The following is a 20,529-nucleotide window of genomic DNA, read 5'->3' on the forward strand; positions in this document are numbered from 1 at the left end:
AAACAACTTCTCAGGAGAGTAAAAACCTTGTTTAACTCATTTGAAGAAGTTGAGCTGGTGCATATTCCAAGAGTAGAAAATTAAGAGGCTAATGGTATTAAGGCAAGGAAAAGCCTTAGGACATTGTTGTGTACTTGCAATCTGGTGCGTATCTAGTTGGTTGCATAAAAATAGAAAGATATAGGTTGGCTAAGAAAGCCTTGTCCTTACATTTGGTTGGGAGACATGTTGTATCAAAAGAGTTTAGATCTGATCTTGAGAAGGGTGCCCAACAATGCTAAAATTCCCAAGATTCTCAAGGGTGTGCATGATGATGTATGTGGTGGTCATTTTTCTCATGATCTCACGGGGTGAAGAAAATCTAGCAAATTGGATATATGTGGCCTAGTATGCATGTTGATGTGCAATGTTAGTGTAAATCTTATCATGGTTGTTAGGTTGCAGGAGACAAAAGACTCACGTATGGATCAAGACAGCCTATTATAGCTATGGGATCTTTTGAGAAATGGGGCATAGATGCTATAGGGCCATTTCCTAATGGAAAAATATATATACTACTTGGAGTGGATTATATAACTAGATGGGCTGAAGCTATATACCTACTACCAGGATTACATGTAGGGCTGTCCACAGGTTTATCTACACTCATATTTGTGTTCCTTTGGAGATTGTATCTAATAATGGTCTTGGATTTGTTGGGGAAGAGTTGGATAAGGCATTGAAAACTCTCAATATCAGGCATAGACATGTGACCCCCCATTATCCTCATATAGCAACGGGCTAGTAGAGAAAGGTAATGGTATTGTATATGTAATCTTATCATCACTAAACTTGTTAAGGGAAATCCTAAGCTTTGGGATAAAGAATTGGATGGTGCACTTTGGGCCTATCGGTGTACTTATTACAAATAGGTTATAGGGTACACTCCATTCCAACTATAGTGTATGGGTAGGAGGCCTTGCATCCTATTGAACTTGATTTGTCTAGTATGTGGTATTGGAGAAAGATATGTGCTGTACACCAGGTGAGGAGAAAGATATGTGCTGTAGGTGAGGAGATGTCAGATAGGATATGTGCTGTACCAGGTGAGGAGAAAGATATGTGCTGTACCAGGTGAGGAGATGTCAGATAGGATGCAACGCCTAGTTTATTTGCAACTAAAGAGATAAGATGCCATAAGTCAAACAGAGGTCTTATAGCTACAAAGGAAGAAGAAGTTTGATGACTAGTTACCAGCAAGCAAGGAGATTAAGGGGAGATATTAGTGCTCAGGTGTAGGTCTTATAGCTACAAAGGAAGAAGAAGTTTGATGACTAGTTACCAGCAAGCAAGGAGATTAAGGGGAGATATTAGTGCTCAGGTGCTAGATAAAAGACATGATGTGAAATTTCAGCACAAGTGGGAAGGTCCTTTCAGAGTTCACACTACTTTTACCTCAAGTTATTATCAACTAGAGAACTTGGATGGTACCATGCATAAGAGGAATGTAAATGGCTAGATATTAAAGCCTTACTTCTAGAGATTATGGCTAGCTAGTTGGGATGATACAGATGATGCTAGTGATCTAGATGTTTTTTTGCCAGGCTTGTTTGTGGATATAGGTGGAAGATCATCAAGTTCAGAAGGTACATAAGTGCACCATCTTCCAACGGATGGCTATCTATGATGTAGGTTTTTATCATTAATGTAGATGATAGTGGTGGGGCTACTTGATATTATCTCACTCATATGTATTTGCATTCAATAAAGTCCTTGCACAGTATTAGCTAGTGGGGACATAGTCTAGATAGTTGTCCAATAGTCTTGTTTGGCCCATATGAAAGGACAGGTGGGTAGTTAGCTTTATGAAAGTCTTACAAAGGCCATACACATGCTAAAAAATGGTAGTCTGGTCGTAATGATGAGGAGAGGTTTTGAGGAACAAGGAGGAAGAAAAAAGAAAATAGACTTGTATGGTATCTATCCTCTTCTTCTTCTTCTTTTCTATCTAAGTAGAATTGTCTCCTTCTTCATGGATGGATCAATTTCCCATTAATCTTCTAATTCTGAGTCATGAAGTGATCATGTGCTTTGTGTTAGTAGATTTTTTGTGGTGGTTGATGAAGAGATTGGAGGAAAAGCAATAGCTGTTGTGTAGGATTAGGGGACTCCAAGCTTGTTGTCTCTCGATCTATCCTCTTTCGCTGTGTGTGTGTGTGTGTGTGTGTGTGTGTGTGTGTGATTAAGGTTAGCACAAGCCAATTCAACAAAAAAGAGAGGTTTTAAGGGCTCTTGAGGTTGGGGAGAAGTGATTAGTTGAGAAGGGATAGGAGAGGAGGAAGATACATTTAGGCAATGTTGTCTTATAATGATAGGTAGTCCAGTTTGCTCAACATGCCCTATTTCAGCCATGTATTCTCCATGGCGCAAGAGAATTAGGTCACATGGTTTCGCATCATGAAGCTTGTCTTTATTATGCTCTTGTTGTAGAGCATACCAAACCTCATGGGATTTTGATTTGAGGAAGTAGGTGTTTACAGATCCAAGACATTAAAGAACTAATTTGAATGGGATTCATCAATTTTGGATCCACATAGGAGGTGCATCAAAGGGATTAATGTCAGGTCTAGCCTATCTCAAGTTGCCAGACTGTGGACATTTAAGAGGGCTGATAGAGGGGTTCTTAAAGGATTTTTGAGGAGGGGATTGATATGCATGTCTGGTATCATTTGGAGTAGTGGATAAAGGTCTAGGGACATTAACAAGAAGGGACAATTTTCACATAGTCTTTGACTGTGTGGTTGAAGATCTAAGCTAAAATCTTTGCCATAAGAAGGAAGAGTGGAGACCATTGAGCTGAAGAGAGGCAAGCCAAGATCTTCAGTATGCGTGTTTGTTTTTTGTGGGGTTTGGGGTGGTGTCTCATGTTAGTTTAGCCTGATCAAGCCCTCTTGTATTGTCTCATGTTAGTTTAGCCTGATCAAGCCCTCTTGTATTGCTAGTAGCTGGTTATAGCTAGAGTGGGAGTTGGAAACTTCTCTCACCATAATGGAGGCCATATTTACCCTTTACTCTTTGCTTTGTGAACACGTGATAAAAAAACTAGCACACTTGAGAGAGGTCATGATGCTTGATATAATACCATTCCAAAGAGTTACTTTAGATGTGACGACCATGTTAAAGGAGACCTCCACCTCTCACTAGCATGTAGAAATTCCATAGAGGCAAGAATGTAGGCAAGGAAATCTCAATGATGACATCTTGAGGACTTGTGATTATCTGATATTGACATCAACACAAATGGTGCTCCTTTTCATAAGATTACACAATCAAAGATAGAGTCAAAGAGACAATCAAAGACATGGTCAAAGAATATGTGGACCCAACCCATGTCTTGACATCCTTGGCCCAACAAAATATCACCGCTATGATAAAGCCCCTCTAGAGGTCCTCCACAAGCTGTATTTGTTACACCTAGCTAACTACGCCATGCTCTTCATGGTCCTCCGATAGTGAGCTCTAGAGGTTCTCCATAAGCTGTATTTGTTACACCTAAGCTAACTAGGCCATGCTCTTCATGGTCCTCCACTAGCGAGCTCTAACAATCATGCAAAAACCATGCCTAAAAGCTCAAGTATGTATACATGCTCACAAAAGTCTTATGCCATGTCATGAGGAAAGAGCTATCACTACTTATACCCCAAACAGGCAAGCAAATATACTAGAAGAGAACCACAAAGCATGAGTTGAGGCACCACTTTGGCCAAGAAGGAAAACCTAGGCATGATTGTTGGCACTTTTGCCTTAGTCTCCCAATCGGGTTAAGAGTAATCATAGTCCACTCCTCAACATAGGAAAATCCACGGATGATTATTGGCACTTTTTCATTAGTCCCCCAATTGGCTCAAGAGTAATTGTAAAATCAGCCCCTCAACATAGGAAAAGGTCAACCCCAAAAAGCCAAGAATTATACTAACAGTAGAGCAAGGACTAGAGAACTAGCCTTCCATTATCCTCTCATCATGGAGCCCACCACCAAGGGACTACCTCAAAGATGTGTTGATAAAGGCTATTAACTTGCCATTTAAAGACCCTCTTTACTTTGATCTAGCCTTCTCCAAGTACTTAGCTTAGCTTATTTTAGCTTTCTTTACTTTGATTAAGCCTTCTCCAACTACTCAGCTTAGCCCTCTCACATCACCAAAGCCAAATGACAAAAGTGGTTCAATCACATTGAGTGACACATCCAAAAAGAAGAGATGACAAGCTAGGATAATTTCATCCAAAGAAGTGCTATTCCAAGATACAAGAGATGCTAAGGGAAGCTTAAGAGAAATAAGACAAATGTATAAAGCTAGAAGAAGATCTATAAGAATCAAAGGCCAAATCAAGGAAACTTAATGAGAAGCTCTTCAAAGAAGATTTCATAGTAGAAGCAACATCTAAGAAGAGGCCAATAGAACTCATGCCAAGGATCTAACAACTTATAGAGAAGCTGAAGCCATAAGGGAAGAGGAAAGATTCATGTAGCCAAGGCTCATGAAGATGAAAAGGCCTTTTTCAAGCAGCATCTAGACAAAGTAAATCCAAGCCATCAAGCTAACCAGTACCTTAAATTGCCAAGAAAAATGATAAGATCATGAAGGCAATAGAGGAAGCCACAACCACCCTCCTTGACTCATTCACACCAAAATTCACGGCGGCGGCGAGGAAGACAAGGTGATGTGTTTAGTGAAAGACAAGGCCTATAAGGGTTTTATTTTTCAATATTGGATCTCATCAAGGCCAACCACAAGGAGTTCCGAGATCTCAAGGAAACATTTGTGGAATGCCAAGGCCCTAAGCACTTTGACCAAAAGAAATAGGACACTCTTGGGCATCATTAGCCATATCTTCCTACTCACCAACCATCCAAAATCATATCCTTTTATCTCATTAGCCATAACTTCCTACACCAATCACAAAACCTAGACTTCCTCCACAAAACCTATCCTTTTATCTCCTTCAATTTGACATCTTTCTCTCTAAACCCATTGTCAACACCCTTACCTTCCACAATCCATCCTTTCCTGTGTTTATTCCATCACCCACACCACCCTCCTTTTAAAATACCAAACCTTTTCCCTCACTGACCACTCCCTTCTATACAACCTTCTTTTGCACCGCATTGTACTCAACCTCTTTAGTGCTGCTACTTGATCAAGAACCCTAATCTTTTTGTAGAAGAGGACACATATTTGGAGCTAAGCATCCCATCACATAAGATGTTTTCCCATTCATCCTAGTTTCTATAAAGCATCCATGGAGCTCCTCAACAACCTCCTTAGTTGTTACTACTTGATTATGAACTCTAATCTTTTTGTAGAAGAGGACACCTATGTGGAGCTAAGCATCCCATCCCATCCCTTATGTTGTTTTCTCCCAATCATCTTGGTTTCTATAAAATAACTATGGAGCTCCTCAACAACCATGTAAAGTCTTACATCTAGGACACATACATTTGCCACTTCAAGCACCAAATCACTCAGGATGCAGTACTCCATGACAATCACTACCCTCCTACTAGCATCCTTAAGCTCTAGCTCTACCATTCAATGTGTAAGCACATTGAATACATAAAGAGAACTGGAAATGCCATCATCAAATATATTCATGTGTGGTGTATCGTAAAGGATAAAGAAAATACATTCATAGAATCCCTTGAAATGCCATCATCAAACATATTGGTGTGTCCCAAGGATCTACTAAAGAAGAAATAGACAAAGAAAATGCTTTCATAGAATCTCTTGAAATCAAATATGGGGATGGTGAAAAAGATAAAGACCATGAAGAAAGGGATGATGTAGATGAGGATGACGAGAAAGATAAGGAGAAAGGCAAAATAGATGAAGCCCATAAATTTTTTAAAGATCCACCCTTATCTTCTAGTGCACCCACTCCTCATCCACTTTCTGCACCATCTTCTTTTGAGTCCCAAGGCCCACCCCCATCTCAACCCATCAAACCTCACCCTCTTCTCCTTTGGACCAACCAGCTCAAAGCATTCCTACAACCCTCATCGACCCCCACCTTCTTTGATGCCTCATTTTGCACCCCAAGACCTACCCACCCCCATCTTAGCCCATCAAGCCACACCCTCTTTTCCTTTGGACCAATTAGCTTAAAACCTTCCTACAACCCTTGCCCACCTTCACTCCTCCCCCACATCCTTTTGAACCCTAAGACCCACCACCCCCATATTAGCCCATTAAACTGCACTCTTCTCCTTCAAACAAACTAGTTCAAAGCCTTCCTAACCCCACCCTCTTCTCCTGCAGACCAAGGACCCAACTAGCTCAAAGCCTTCCTCCTACAACCCTTGTTCACCACCACCCTCATCAACCCACCACTCCCACACTCTTCCATCTCTACTAACATGTAGAGGAGGCTCTAGCTTTTGAGTCCACATTCCTTGGCTTATTCCAATTAGTAAACCAACTTGGTGAGATCAATGAGCCACTTATGCCTGAAGAGCCTAATGAGGAGTCACCATTTGTAATTGAAGAGGAATAACAATTCACTCATGTAGATCTAAGTCTCTCATTTTAGTTCATAAATAGTAGCTAGTATACCCTATGCACCCTTCAGAATTAATCTTTCAAGGAAATTATCTTGACAACATCAACACTCCTCTCCTGAACTAGTATATACAATAACATTTTGTCTAGGGGAAGGCAGATCACACCCAAAGCATACACAACGGGTAGATAGAAGCATCTTGATGCCTAGATCACATGCTAGTATTAGACCACGTGGGGTTGCAGAGAGCAGCTAAAATGTCAAAAGACATGGCTTACAGAGTCATAGCTCTAGGTGATCTACATGGGAATAGGAAGGGAGGTTAGGATCGATTTGATGTACGGATGAAGGGGTGGTACTAGATCAAATCCTTGTAGCTCATAAAGGCTTATAGTTCTTGTACTTGAGATGGTAGCTAAAGAGGCTTGTGCCAAGAAGGAAAGCCTTATCTTTAACCTCAATTACAATTATAGGACGATGGGGCATTAGCTTTTTCATAAACCATTCATAATCTCTTTCCATGACCTAGTGGCATTTTCAACACATTTGAGTGTGACGTGAGGATGTGACCACCTTTTGGAAGGTGTGGTTTTACCAAACCCACCATTATGGCAACTGATGTGATCACCTTTTGGAACGGGTGGTTGCAGACCCTGCCATTATGACAACTTGTAGGTTTTTTTTTTCTCATAGTGTTTGTACTTGAGATGGTACCTAAAGAGGCTTATGCCAAGAAGGAAAGCCTTATCTTTAACCTAAATTGTAGGACGGGCCATTAGCTTTCCCATAAACCATTCGTAATCTCTTTCCATGATGCTAGTGACGTTTTCAACACACCCAACTGGTGATGTGAGGAGGTGATCACCTTTAGGAAGGGGGATATGTTAACCACTCTAGTTAACATGCCCTCACCTCATCCTACGTTTTATAAGGCATTTCACCGTCTCTTTTGTAATATGAGCCTACATTTGTGCTGGAGTGTATAAAGCAACCCTACTATATGCTTAATTTACAATGGGGGGTTCAAGACTTCATGTATAAAGCAACCTTACTATATGCTTAATTTAAAATGGGGGGTTCAAGACTTCATGTATATACTTATTCTAGGCTAGCCATGGACTATTTTTAATCACGACTTCACGTATATACTTATTCTAGCCTTACTATATGCTAGTGTAAATGGGGTTCAAGACTTCATGTATATATTTGTTCTAGGCTAACCATGGACTATTTTTAATCATGATTGCCCAAGAGCAAACACTGGTTACTTGTACATAAACAGTTTTAAGTCATGATTTCCCAAGAGCAAACACCAGCCACTTGTACATAAATAGTTTTGATATTAAGAAATAGAACAAGTCATTCCCCTTGCAATACAATTCATGTGCTTAATATAAAATCAGAGATTCAAGACTTCATGTACATATAATTATTCTAGGCTAGATTAGTGAGCCATGTACTAATTTTAGTCATGATTTCCTAAGAGCAAACACTGTACATAAACATTTTTGACATTAAGAAATAGAACAATTCATTGCCCTTGCAATACAATTCATGTGAGCATTATTCTTCTCCCTCTTCCTCTTTCTCTTAGATACAAATGATTGGTCAGTGCTCTAGCTTGATGGAAGCTTGCATTCTTCTCCCTCTTCCTCTTTATCTTGGATACAAAAACGATTGATCCATCCTCTAGCTTGCTTGCATGGATCGGTGTGACTTAGGCTCTGTTATGGCTTGAGTTTCCTTTCTTTCCGACCCCTCATTGAGTGAGATAGGAGTAGGAATCTCCCTTGCCTCCATCAAGGCAAGTTTCTCTTCCTCCACACCCCATTAGCACTTGAGCTCTTCGGTGTGACAACAGAGTGGTGATGCAGAGATGACATGCTAGCACACCCCCATAATTGGGATGCGGCATTGGCAGATTTTGACAAAGTCCCTATGCCATTGATATAGATTGATTTATGTAAGCATCCGGATTGAACAATAATAGTGAAAATAGACAACCTACAATGATAGTAAGGCTACAAACCGTAACCTCGACATCATTGTTTCAACGTTTAAAAAGTATTAAAAGAAACAAGATATGATAACTAACCTATTTGACACATGTACAACATAAGATTGTTGATGTAAATTCTAGGGGAGAAGTTTGTGCCACCTTTCTTGTATGGTCTTTTTTTCCCCATACACCTATGCCATCTCTCCTCCATGGTGTTTGTTTCCTATACACATTAGAAAGAGAGCACACAACTTTCCTATGCTAATAATAGCTAATGTCAATTGACAATATTCTTAAGATTATATTTTTATTCAAGCATTCATCGTCGATAATAGTCTTCATCAACGTATGATCAAGCATGCGACCATTTACTTCATGGACAATTTTTACATGGGCATTGCATTTAGAACATCAAAGTTTTTGATAGGTGAAGCTTTAAAACATTATTCCACAACAATTATGAAATCCACACTATTATTATACTACACACCGTTAGTGTTAGTCTTTTTTCAAAATCAACATTTCCACTTGCCTCATAGAACTCAATGGTTGTCTTATCACACTCCAATATTCAAAGAAAAGGTCAAATATAGCTTTGCCTTTCTATGAATTCATCCTCTCTTCAAGGACCATCTAGCTATGAAAGAGAAATAATTTGAAATGAAGGATCCGGGTGAGCGACAATAGTTCCTCATATGCATGATTGGATGGTACCAAGGTCACATCTTTGCTCATTTTAGATGCATTTGAAATAAAATCAAAAGTGGGATCTACTTGCCTTGAGCTAGAGTTCTCCCAAAAAGACCACCTAGATGTGTGGCCCACCTTGGTTGACACTAAGTCTAGCCACAACATTTTGTCTTGGGAGAAGACATAGACGTCATTAGGACATCCACCCCTCCCATCATCCGTAAACTGCTCACCATGATAAATAACTCCCACTCTATAATAGTTGGTTGTTTTAAACATGGATCTTACATTGGAACTAAACCTACATTTTGTAAGTTTTATGTGGTAAAATGAAAGTGAGCATCATCCTAAGAGGGGATGGATCGTACCACTGATTGTGCAACAAAATGGCGTTATTAAGAGTAGAAATAGGACCCTTATGGAGATGGTTTGGTTGATGCATGGTTAAGGTCAACAACTTTTGCACAAGTGTAAGATTCCTCCCTCCAACTTTTGAGGTGTGCAGGTATAAGAACCTCCCCTTCTGATCTTATAATTATTCCCCTCTTTGAAATAAAAAAAGATCCTGTTTTACCCTGTTTTGGCTTGGAGAGAGAAAATGTCTAGAGGGAGGTAATTCAAAATTGAGATATTTTTAGATATAAAAATCCTTCTATGTCTAAAATGGTTTCCTGTGAAACAGAAATTCAAAAAGAACTTTCCAATATCCAATTAGAATTAATTGAAAATAGGTATAAAGGACCTTAGCCTAAGGGTCTAGATTTTTAGAAATTTTTAGATTATGGTCCAATTAAGGTTCCTATAGACCAATAAGATTAATCCAAATGTAGGGAGGAGATAAATTGAAGAATAAAAGAAAACCTCCCAAAAATGAGTAAATGCTTACATAAGATGAAGAGTTGATTGAGTACAAGGTTTATTAGTTAAAAATTAAGAGATATTTAGAGAAAATGATGCATTTTTGACACCTCAGTGTGGGGATCTCCCCTCATGAAGGAGACACCTATTTCACATGTGTGAAGGAGTTTTAAACTAAAAAATAATGAGATATTTTTATCTCTCCTCTCTCCTGATTCAACTAGATCCAAAAAGTAAGTTGAATTGACCCAAAAATGGTAAAAATTGACCAAACTGATTTGAAAAATTCTAGAATCAGTTTGCTTGGTTAGAGGCTCACTTTTTTCTATAAATAGAAGCCTCCCCCTTTGTAAAAGCTTAATGGTGTTTATGCACTATTACTCTGCTCCTGTCCCTGAGCCATTTACATTGAATTTTTTAATAATTCAATTGTTTTTGGCCTAATCCTCGCCAAAGTGAATTGGTGGCCACTCTTGCTTCAAACAAGAGTAGAACCCTCAATCCCTCAAGCCAAAGGAGAGCTTACAAGCTCTATGTAAGTTATTTTTCTTACTTGTTTAATTTTAAATCTATGGTTTTCTTGATTTTTATGTTTTGCAGTAAATTGAATTGAATTAAAATGCTATGCCTTGATGAAAAGGCCACCCCCTTCTCTTCTTTACATTCCAGCCTTTCTTAATCCTAGAAAGATTAACTAAAGGACTAATTAAACTCTTCTTATTGTTTACTCTCTTGAATTTAAAAAATTATGTAGATTAGAATTCTATGAATCGAATTTGGGTTAATTTAAGTCAATTAAAGAATGATAAAAATGAGAAATGGTCAGCCATACAAAGGAGGTTATGGCAAAATTTTCCAGAATTTTGTGGAAAAGAAAGTTTATTTTTATGTTATTCCAAAAGAGTAATTCCCACCATTTTTGCATCTAAAAGAAATATTTTGATTACTCCATGTACATATTCACCTATGAATATGCATGGATATCATTGATATTAATTATTAAAATTGATTTTTATGCATAGAAAGATGCATAGAGGAATTATTTTTATTTCAAAATTATTATTCTCATTAAAATTGATTTTTATGCATAGAAAGATGCATAAAGGAATTATTTTTATTTCAAAAGTGTTATTCTCATTAAAATTGATTTTTATGCATAAAGGAATTATTTTTATTTCAAAAGTGTTATTCTCATTTTAAAAATTAATTTTTATGCATAGAAAGATGCGTAAAGGAATTATTTTATTTCAAAAGTGTTATTCCCATTAAAATTAATTTTTATGCATAAATAGATGCATAAAGAATTTTTATATCAAAATTAGAATTCTCTTAAATTCTATGTTTAAATTCTATGAATAGATGTGAATAGAGGTGATGAGATGTGAGGTGAATAGATGTGATGAGATGTGATGTGAATCAAATAAATGTGAATGAATAGATGGATGGATGTGATGTGAATAGATGTGATGAGATGAGATGTGAATCAAATAAATGTGAATGAATAGATGGATGGATGTGATGTGAATATATGTGAAGAGATGTGAGGTGAATAGATGTGATGAGATGCGATGTGAATCAGATAGATGTGAATAGATGTGATGAGATGCGATGTGAATCAAATAGATGATGTGAATAGATGTGATGAGATGCGATGTGAATCAAATAGATGTGAATGAATGGATGGATGTAATGAGATGTGAATGAATGGATGAGATGTGATGTCATGTCATGTGAATCAGGATGTAAATGAATGATAAGGGATGTGAGTGGATGATATGTGATGAAAATGGATGTGAATGAGTATGTAAAAGAATGGATGTGAATGTGTATGTGAAGAATGGATGTGAATGTGTATGTGAAGAATGGATGTAAATGAGTATGTGAAAGAATTAGATGTGAATGTATGTGATGAAAATGGATGTGAATGTGTATGTGAAGAATGGATGTGAATGTGTATGTGAAGAATGGATGTGAATGAGTATGTGAAGAATGGATGTGAATGAGTATGTGAAAGAATAGATGTGAATGTATGTGATGAAAGTGGATGTGAATGTGTATGTGAAGAATGGATGTGAATGAGTATGTGAAAGAATGGATCTGAATGTGTATGTGAAGAATGGATATGGATGTGTATGTGAAAGAATGCATGTGAATGTGTATGTGAAGAATGGATGTGAATGTGTATGTGATAAAAATGGATGTGAATGTGTATGTGAAGAATGGATGTGAATGTGTATGTGATGAAAATGGATGTAAATGTGTATGTGAAGAATGGATGTGAATGAGTATGTGAAAGAATGGATGTGGATGTATGTGAAAGAATGGATATAGATGTGTACGTGAAAGAGTGTGATGTGATGTGACATGAATATATGTGGATGTGAAGTGATAGATATGAATGTATGGATAGATGTGAGTAGTCATACATGTGAACAATTGGATGGATGTGGATGAATGAGATGAGATGCGTATGAATGAGATATGATGTAGATAGAAGTGATGTGATATAATGTGGATAGAATGTATGTGATGGGATGGTTATGAGAATGTATGTGGTGGATATGAACGAATGAATGTGATGGATATGAACGAATGAATATGATGGATATGAATGAATGTGATGTGATATAAATGGAGATAGATGTGATGTGTGATGTGAATTAATATGATGTGATGAGATGTGGATATGGGTAGATGCGAGTGAATGAGATGTGGATATGGGTAGATGCGAGTGAATGAGATGTGGATATGGGTAGATGCGAGTGGATATGGGTAGATGCGAGTGGATGAGATCTGATGCGGATAAATGAGAAAAGATGTGATGAGACGGAAAATGATGTGATGAGAATGGGAATACACATGAAATAAATGAGAAAAGATGTGATGAGATGGAAAATGATGTGATGAGAATGGGAATACATATGAAATAAATGAGGATTAATGTGGAACAATATGGATAGACGAGAGTTCGTTATAGAAACTGTATTTATGACCTGTTTTTAAATGACTTTTATGTAAAAAATGCTGGGGAAGCATTTTGACTGTCTTGTGAATGAGGTCGTGGAGACCTATCTGTTAAAGTACAGAGAGTCAATGGAGGACGTCTCGTGTAGCAAGGTCGGCCGAGGTCTTTACCATCTTGCTCATTCGAAGTCCATTTGAAGGTGGCTTTCTTCTTTGTAAGATTATGCAATGGCGAGGCAATCTTGGCAAAATGCCTGATGAATTGCCTATAGTATGAACATAAGCCAAGAAAGCTACGTGAAGCGCTAGGTGACCTGTGAAGGATCCTAGAGGGTGCTGACCATATGATGCTCGGGCTCTGGGTCACCCAAAGATACCCACACGTGCGTCGTGGAAGATATTGGAACAAGGAGTAAGAGTTGTTTTCTGAATTCGGGCATGGATCTGGTTGATTGACCTTGCTGGTCCTCAAACGGATGAGTCCATGGCTCTTTTATATGGATCTGTTGATCAATCTTGGTGATCTTCAATGGAGATTTCATTTTGTTTTTTATAAGTGAATATATTACCGGGTACTATGAGCTAGGAACTATCGAAAAGGCCCCTGAGTGGACAGGTGGTGAGCGTTCTGGTTGCCAATGATGCCATAGGTACTTCGATGAAGGAAAATTTGGAAATTAGGATTCAACCAGATATTTTGGAGGATTATGATCAGTGATGCTATAGTTTCATTAAATGATTGTTTTAAAGACAATTGAATCTATGAAAAAGAAAATTTCATATTGGGTGTGTAAGTGGTGTGACTAGTATCCGGCTAGGGGGCCTGGGAACTCTTTTCTTTGGTAACTGGGACAAAACCTAATCAAATTCTTAAATGGATCCCATCACTACAGTGGTTGGGCAGTTGGCTATCCCATGGGATTGGATGGGGTTAGGATGGACTGATGGATCCCTAAATTGAGACTCAATTTTGTTATAATATGATAGATGAAGTAAATCCCGGATAAAAATTTGTTCTATGGAAAAGAATCAACGGCTGTGCCTCTCAATGAGGAAAAAAGCATTGGTCTTTATGATCCAAGTGCAAGTCTTTTCCTTGATCTGACTATGATACTTACGGGTTCGGTCAGATCAGTTCAGTTAGTTAAGGCTCTTGACTACGTTAGAGAAAAAAATATCTTGGGGAATCGCCCGTGCTTTCCGGCGGCGGCGGGCGAGGGAAGTTTTTCCAAGTTCGGTTTTGGAAGAACCGAGGGATTAGTCTCTTGTCCGGATATCCGTGGACGAGGCCCCGAGTGAGGAACCCTGCCCCATGCAAGAAGTGCTACTTCGACTGCTAGCACCCTTGAATTCGTTGTGCGGAGGGGACAGGGATCTTTCAACAAGTTTTGGATGGAAGTAGGTTTATATGGTACCTATGTGCTAAACAAGTGCCCTACTAAATCTTTGAAAACCATCACTCCTTATATGTGAGGCTTGGTTTAATAGAAAACTAAGGTTGAGCACATATCTATTTTTTGGTTGTTGGCATATGCACATGTGCCAACACAAAGATAAGCTTGATGTGAGATAACGCAGTGAAATACATTTTTATTGGTTATAGTGCTAAAATCAAAGGTTATTATCTATATAGTCCTTTCACTAAGAAGATAACTGTCACTAGGGATGTCATTTTTATAGAGGATTTTATCTATCCAATGATAGAATTCAATAAGTATGCCTATGATAATTCTCCAGACATGTTTGATGGGTTATTGCTTGTGCTAGTATCTAGTGACCCTCAGTAGATTTTGCCTATTGATCATTGTTTGTTGCAAGAAGTGAATGCTCAAGGAATTGATGCACCAACTTTAGATCAGCTACTAGAAGATATAGTAAATGTGGAAAGATAAGCAATCAATGAATCTTATATAAGATTAGTCTCTTGTATGCTTATTGAACTATGTGCTTACTAACATATAAAACTAGTCTCTCATATAATGTTATCTCAAGCAATAACTTCAACTTAGATTTTGAGGAAAATCCTCAAAATTATACCCAAGCTGCAAGCCAAGGGACAAGCAATGCTCCAACTGAAATCCAACTGCCTTGGCGCACTCCACAACCATAGGCATATGCTCCATAATGGTGGTGAGACCACAAACCACCCTTGGTCACACAAGAACCAATCTGCTAAAACTGACTCCATAAGATCTTTACTATGAATATTCCATGAAGGAATGCCACCCTCATTTTATGAAGTTGTTAGGGTATCAATAATGTTGGTAGATCAGACCAAGAAAACTTTTCTACACTTACTTGGTGATCCCTTCATGGTTGGTCCCTTCATGGCATGTGCATGCGAAAATTGTACTAGTTTCTTCATTAATGTATCATGCCAACAAAAGATAAGTTCATACGAAGTAATGCTTATAAATAAAGAGGAAGGGACTCATGTTAACATTGATAGATATTTATGATCGACACTCAAATTGACATACTTATTTGGATGTTCAATCAAGTTTGCCATATGAAGAACGATGCATCCATGAATAGGGCGTACAAAAGTAAATGGTGCTCTAAGGTCTCCTGCCATAGTACAAAATGATGAAAATTTTAGAACTTTTACCCATTCCTATGGTTAACAAGAGCTACTATCATTATCTTATATCAAGGAATCAAGGTAGATACACCAAAAGGTTATACATTCAAGATATGAAGCAATGGTGTCCAAATCTACAACTTGGATGGGCGCTCGTAATAGGGTGCGTCAATACAATGAGCGTAAACCAATGAGCGTTGCGAGCAAGGGTATTTTATGAGCAACAATTCCGAGATAATAATAAAACCTTATTTCCCTATGAAATACAATACCTCCTAAAAGAGGAGCCACAAGAATATGCTTTAACTGGTTGGCTGCTTGGAAATAAATAGGCAAACAATTAGGTCCTTGTTACATGTTTGTAGTCAACACAGAGAAAAATTTTGAAAAACGCATCATCAACAAAAGTATTATAGATGGATTTAAGAGATATATTGGGCAAATTTCATCATGTCTAGGACTATGTGCAATTTTAGTAAAGGTCCATGAATGTGATATTAAATCATCTAAGTTGCCAACAAGAAGGTTCATTGTTCTTTAGTTCAAGCGAGAACCAAATTCATGCGATGTGCATGATTTCAGGGTTCTAACATCTCTAGCCTCAAACATACTCATGTATCTTATGAAGCTACAGAAAAACATTAATCATCAAGCTACAAAAAGTACCAACAAAACAAGAGAATGGCTTGTGAATCCTTTATGACATAGACCTGCAATCCACCTAATACAAGAGTCAAGTAATACATCATCTATCAAGCTCAAAAAATGAAGCTATGAGTCTGTGTGGGGGGGCAGGAAAGCATGAATCCACATAATCCAAAAATAGTGCTATGCAAAAGACTACTTCTCATTTGCTTCATCATCAAGAAAAATACACCTTCTCCTACGTTTCTCCCGTCCCAATGATCGATCATCCACAGTGGTGCTTGTCATGTGTATTGCCATTGCCTCTGCATAACATGGTAACTCACTTTAAACTTCCATGACAACATCAAAGAAAAAGAGAAAAGAAAAATGTAATAGAAAGACATGCATGTTTTACTTACTAGTCGGATGGTGCATCATGCACTTCATAATCACCAGAGGATGTGTCACTTTCTCCAAGGTCTGCCACCTTTTTTGTGCCATAGATCTCCTCTATATATGGTGAAAGGTAATCCTTGCATATCTCCTCATCATTATCAATGACCAAGCAACCACGGCCGGTGTGCATAGATGCCTTTAATATAGGCCCTGTCCCAGCCCCCAACTCCAATATTGTACCTGTTCGTGGGCAAAGAGCCTCAGTAAACATAAGCATATGAGAGGGACTCCTCTCTAGAATCCCTCGCCAACTACCACTTTTTCCACCACGTTGTGCTCTATTGCTTGAAGGTAAGTAATGACCAATAATCTCACAAGAGAGGTCCTGCTGCAAAATATTTCCCACCTACAAATTGAAATACACATAGTATCAAGTGATCACATTCAAAAGTAACCTCCAATCATTTAAATTCAATGCACTCCTAATAAGTACTGAAAGTGTCATCCAACCTTTAATGCACTCTCACTATTGAAAGGAGGATCCTTTCCCCTCTTGTGGAATGCCAAAGCATAAAATACATTCACCTATACAGGCAACAAAGAAAAAACAACACAATATTAGATGACAAATAGCAAGAATTAACATTCAAGTGAATAGACTTAAACCTTTTGCATATGTCCATGCTTTTGTAGCAGAGATAATGACTCAGAGCTCTCCATAATCCATCTGAAACCTAGCTCCAAGCCTGTACGCTTTGCAAAGTGCTCCACAGAAACAAGAGAAGAACTCAAGCAAAACACTAAGACCCATCCCATATCATCCATAACACATGATCGCCAATAGAGAGAACTTCATGTGGTCATCTGTAAGGACATTCCATTGTGGAATACCTTGAAACCCATGAATAGGCAAACCTGCATATTAATCATGTATATCAGCAAGTTCCTTTTACACAAACACCATCACAAAAAAGGAGTATACATCAAAAAAGTTTTACCAGTAGGAAGATCAATGAAAGTAAGGTCAACACTCCAACTACTTGGCTTGGAATTTCTCATCTTTGGACCTCCACCCAAACGCACATAAAACTCCCTCATAAAAGCAAACCCCTCATAGAAGTTTCTGGATGCAAACTCTTTTCCAAGCACTATGTAATCGTAAATCCAAACCTTCGAATGATTTTTGACTCCATGCTTCTCCACGAACAAAAAGCTAGAAAGTGGAGCATACACCATAGCTCCCTTGGTACTTGTCTTGTGTGCTATAGGACTCTCCAAATTACGGGTGTCTATAGATAGTATGTCCAACAAAAAAACAAATTAATAAAATCCAGAAAACTATTAAAAACAAATATTTAAATACAGTCCAGAAGAACCCAATGTTACCTTTTATTACATCTCCCTTTTTTTGAGAGGGACGCCCCTTGTTTTTTCCCAAAGCATGCATCTCTAGCTCTTCTCTCTCTTTGATAGATTTCAACTCTGCCTCCATTTTCTTCCTTTGCTCCTCTGACATCTCGCCTGATGACCCAGAATCAGATTTGCATTCTCCTTTTAAATGTTGAAGGTATCTCTCCTTCTCCTCCTCTAGGCACTCTCCTTTCTTCATGTCAATCCACCAAGGGCAATGCTTTCTCTCCCAATCCGTCAAGATAAAGACTCCATTAGGATCTTTACCTTCACGAAAGATGGAAGAGGTATACATACTATATGTTGGAGGAGAAATCACAACCCAAGCCTTGCATATGTCAGGCAGACCATTGATTGTTTTCTTGGCTATTAGATGCATTAAAAACCTACAAAAGAGATATAATAAATCAACTAAAAAATAAACACGGTTCATAAGATTTCAAGAAACAATGAAAAAAGAGAATTACCTATAAACCAACCGTCTTGAGGAGTTTTTTAGATCCACATGCTTGGCCGACGGAGTTGCCACACTCATCTCTTTCTGGAGTTCATAAAACAGCACTCCTCTATAACGGTTTACAATATCTGCAAAGTAAGTCTCTATGTGCACATCGGCAGGTAGCTCCACCTTATTCACCCCCTGAGTAGAATCTACCACTTGGTGTAGAAGCCGTGTGGCATCCTCCAATACCTGATCCATCCAAACCTCCTTTGCAAGCCAAGGAATGTAGTGGTGATCTCCAAGTGGCATACCATAGCTCTGCCGAAAGTTCTCATCTGCACCTAACATCTTTAACATTTTCAGCTTGAGATTTTGGGAACAAGCAGCACTAGAAATGGCATAAAGTTTCTCAATTGAGATCTTAAACTTCTCATCCTCAAAGGGCAGCTTCCATAATACATTGAACCACTCCTCTGAATTAGATGGATTTACCACCGAAAGATTCTGTGCCACCAATAGAAAAGAATTAGAAGAAGAAATGATTGTGATGCCAAAGAACCAAAAGCAGAAGATACAAACCCGTGTCATCCTTCTATTATAGGATTTGACGACACTCCTCCTAGCTAGTGTCTCAGCCTTAATACGCTCATCCTTTGCCAAGCTTGAGGGAATCTTCTTAATTGCCAATTCTAAATCTGATTTCCATTTATTCTTCAAAAAATAACAGCCATTAAAAAAACACTTAATGACAAAGATAGCAAAGTAACATTCTTAACCACCTTTATTAAGTACTTACCCCATATACAATGGGTCCAAGAATAGCTTGAGTGACAGGATACCAAACTCGCCTTCCAGATTGTGCCTCCCTAGACCTGGCCTTCTCCATTGACCTCTTATCTTCTTCCGTGAAGGAGTCAGTGAAATTAGATGGATCAAGAGAGCAAACCGTGCTTGTATGGAATAAGTAATCTTTGAGGTTTGTCTTTACAATAGCCTCTTCATTCATTCTTCATGAAATAAATAGAAACAACCATAAGAACTAATCAAAACAACCATAAATACAATGTTGAATATACAAAATGTTGAATACTCACATGTTTATTCTTTGAAGTGCAGCGATAAGCCTCATCTCATCTTGTTGATTAGGCACAATGAATTGCGCCATAACTCGAACATGTCTCTTCTTATCATTACGATACATCTCCTTGATGCTCTCAAGCCAAGAAGCGGTCCTGTGATTTCCCTCCCAAACATAAAACATCTTTCCACTTAACATAGACCACTCATCTTTAGATGCAATCTCCTCCTCAAACTCTGCATTGACAAGCTGCCAGTTTTTGTCCCATGTCTTCATGATATCTTCATCCACATCCTTTGTGCTGCCATCTGGTAGATTTATGGAGAGAACAAACATACCTTTCATCATCAAATATCCTTCCTCTTCAAAAACCTTCTTTAACAATGAGAGATCTTTTCGAAGCTCTCGCACCCTCTCGTTGACCAAGCATCTACACAGAGGGATCAATGGAGGCATGGAACCCTGATTAAGTGCCAAGCTGTCTATGAACTCAGACCCATGTGGCTTGATGATGGATTGTGGAATAAGATCATCCACATCTTTCTCATCCTTGTCACTAGAAGCATCAACCTGTTGTTGAATCGGTATGAAAGGCTCAGTTAGAACTTTGTCTCCAGCTTCTTTGCTAACTTCCTTTTGAATGTGACTCCCTTGACCACTCTCTGCCATTTCAATGGTCTTTTCACTGCCATCACTAGGTGGAGATTTTCGCTTTCTTCCCACATTCTTGGCCGTTGATGTCTTCCTTTTTCCAAGAGCAGGTGACTATAAAAGACATTAAGAGCAAGTGATTATACAAGACATTGTTCTTTGCAACACTATTTCGCCAGCGAAATACATAAGGATGGAAAAACACTTGACATTACATGCATTCAGAGTTGCATAAGACAAATTCACAAATTTCAAGGCATTCATGCACCTCAATTAACCAAAACGAGGAAATTTAT

The 20,529-nt window shown here is 38.3% G+C and overlaps 1 protein-coding gene across 1 annotated transcript; it reads right to left on the reverse strand.

Annotated features, from left to right (window-relative positions):
- Positions 1–17,153: 17,153 nt before the first annotated feature.
- On the reverse strand, positions 17,154–20,038 carry LOC147609199 (uncharacterized). Its single transcript, XM_086787662.1, has 10 exons — positions 19,599–20,038; positions 19,536–19,543; positions 19,301–19,401; positions 19,084–19,215; positions 18,696–19,008; positions 18,039–18,296; positions 17,651–17,941; positions 17,544–17,567; positions 17,319–17,452; positions 17,154–17,237 (listed from the first exon to the last, which is right to left on the reverse strand). Exons 1-10 carry the CDS (start codon positions 20,036–20,038, stop codon positions 17,154–17,156), a joined length of 1,785 nt encoding a protein of 594 aa, XP_086643788.1.
- Positions 20,039–20,529: the final 491 nt, after the last annotated feature.

Source organism: Cibotium barometz, chromosome 51, assembly GCF_041138505.1.
Source record: "Cibotium barometz isolate CiBa-2024 chromosome 51, ASM4113850v1, whole genome shotgun sequence".
NCBI classification, from domain to species: Eukaryota; Viridiplantae; Streptophyta; class Polypodiopsida; order Cyatheales; family Cibotiaceae; genus Cibotium; species Cibotium barometz.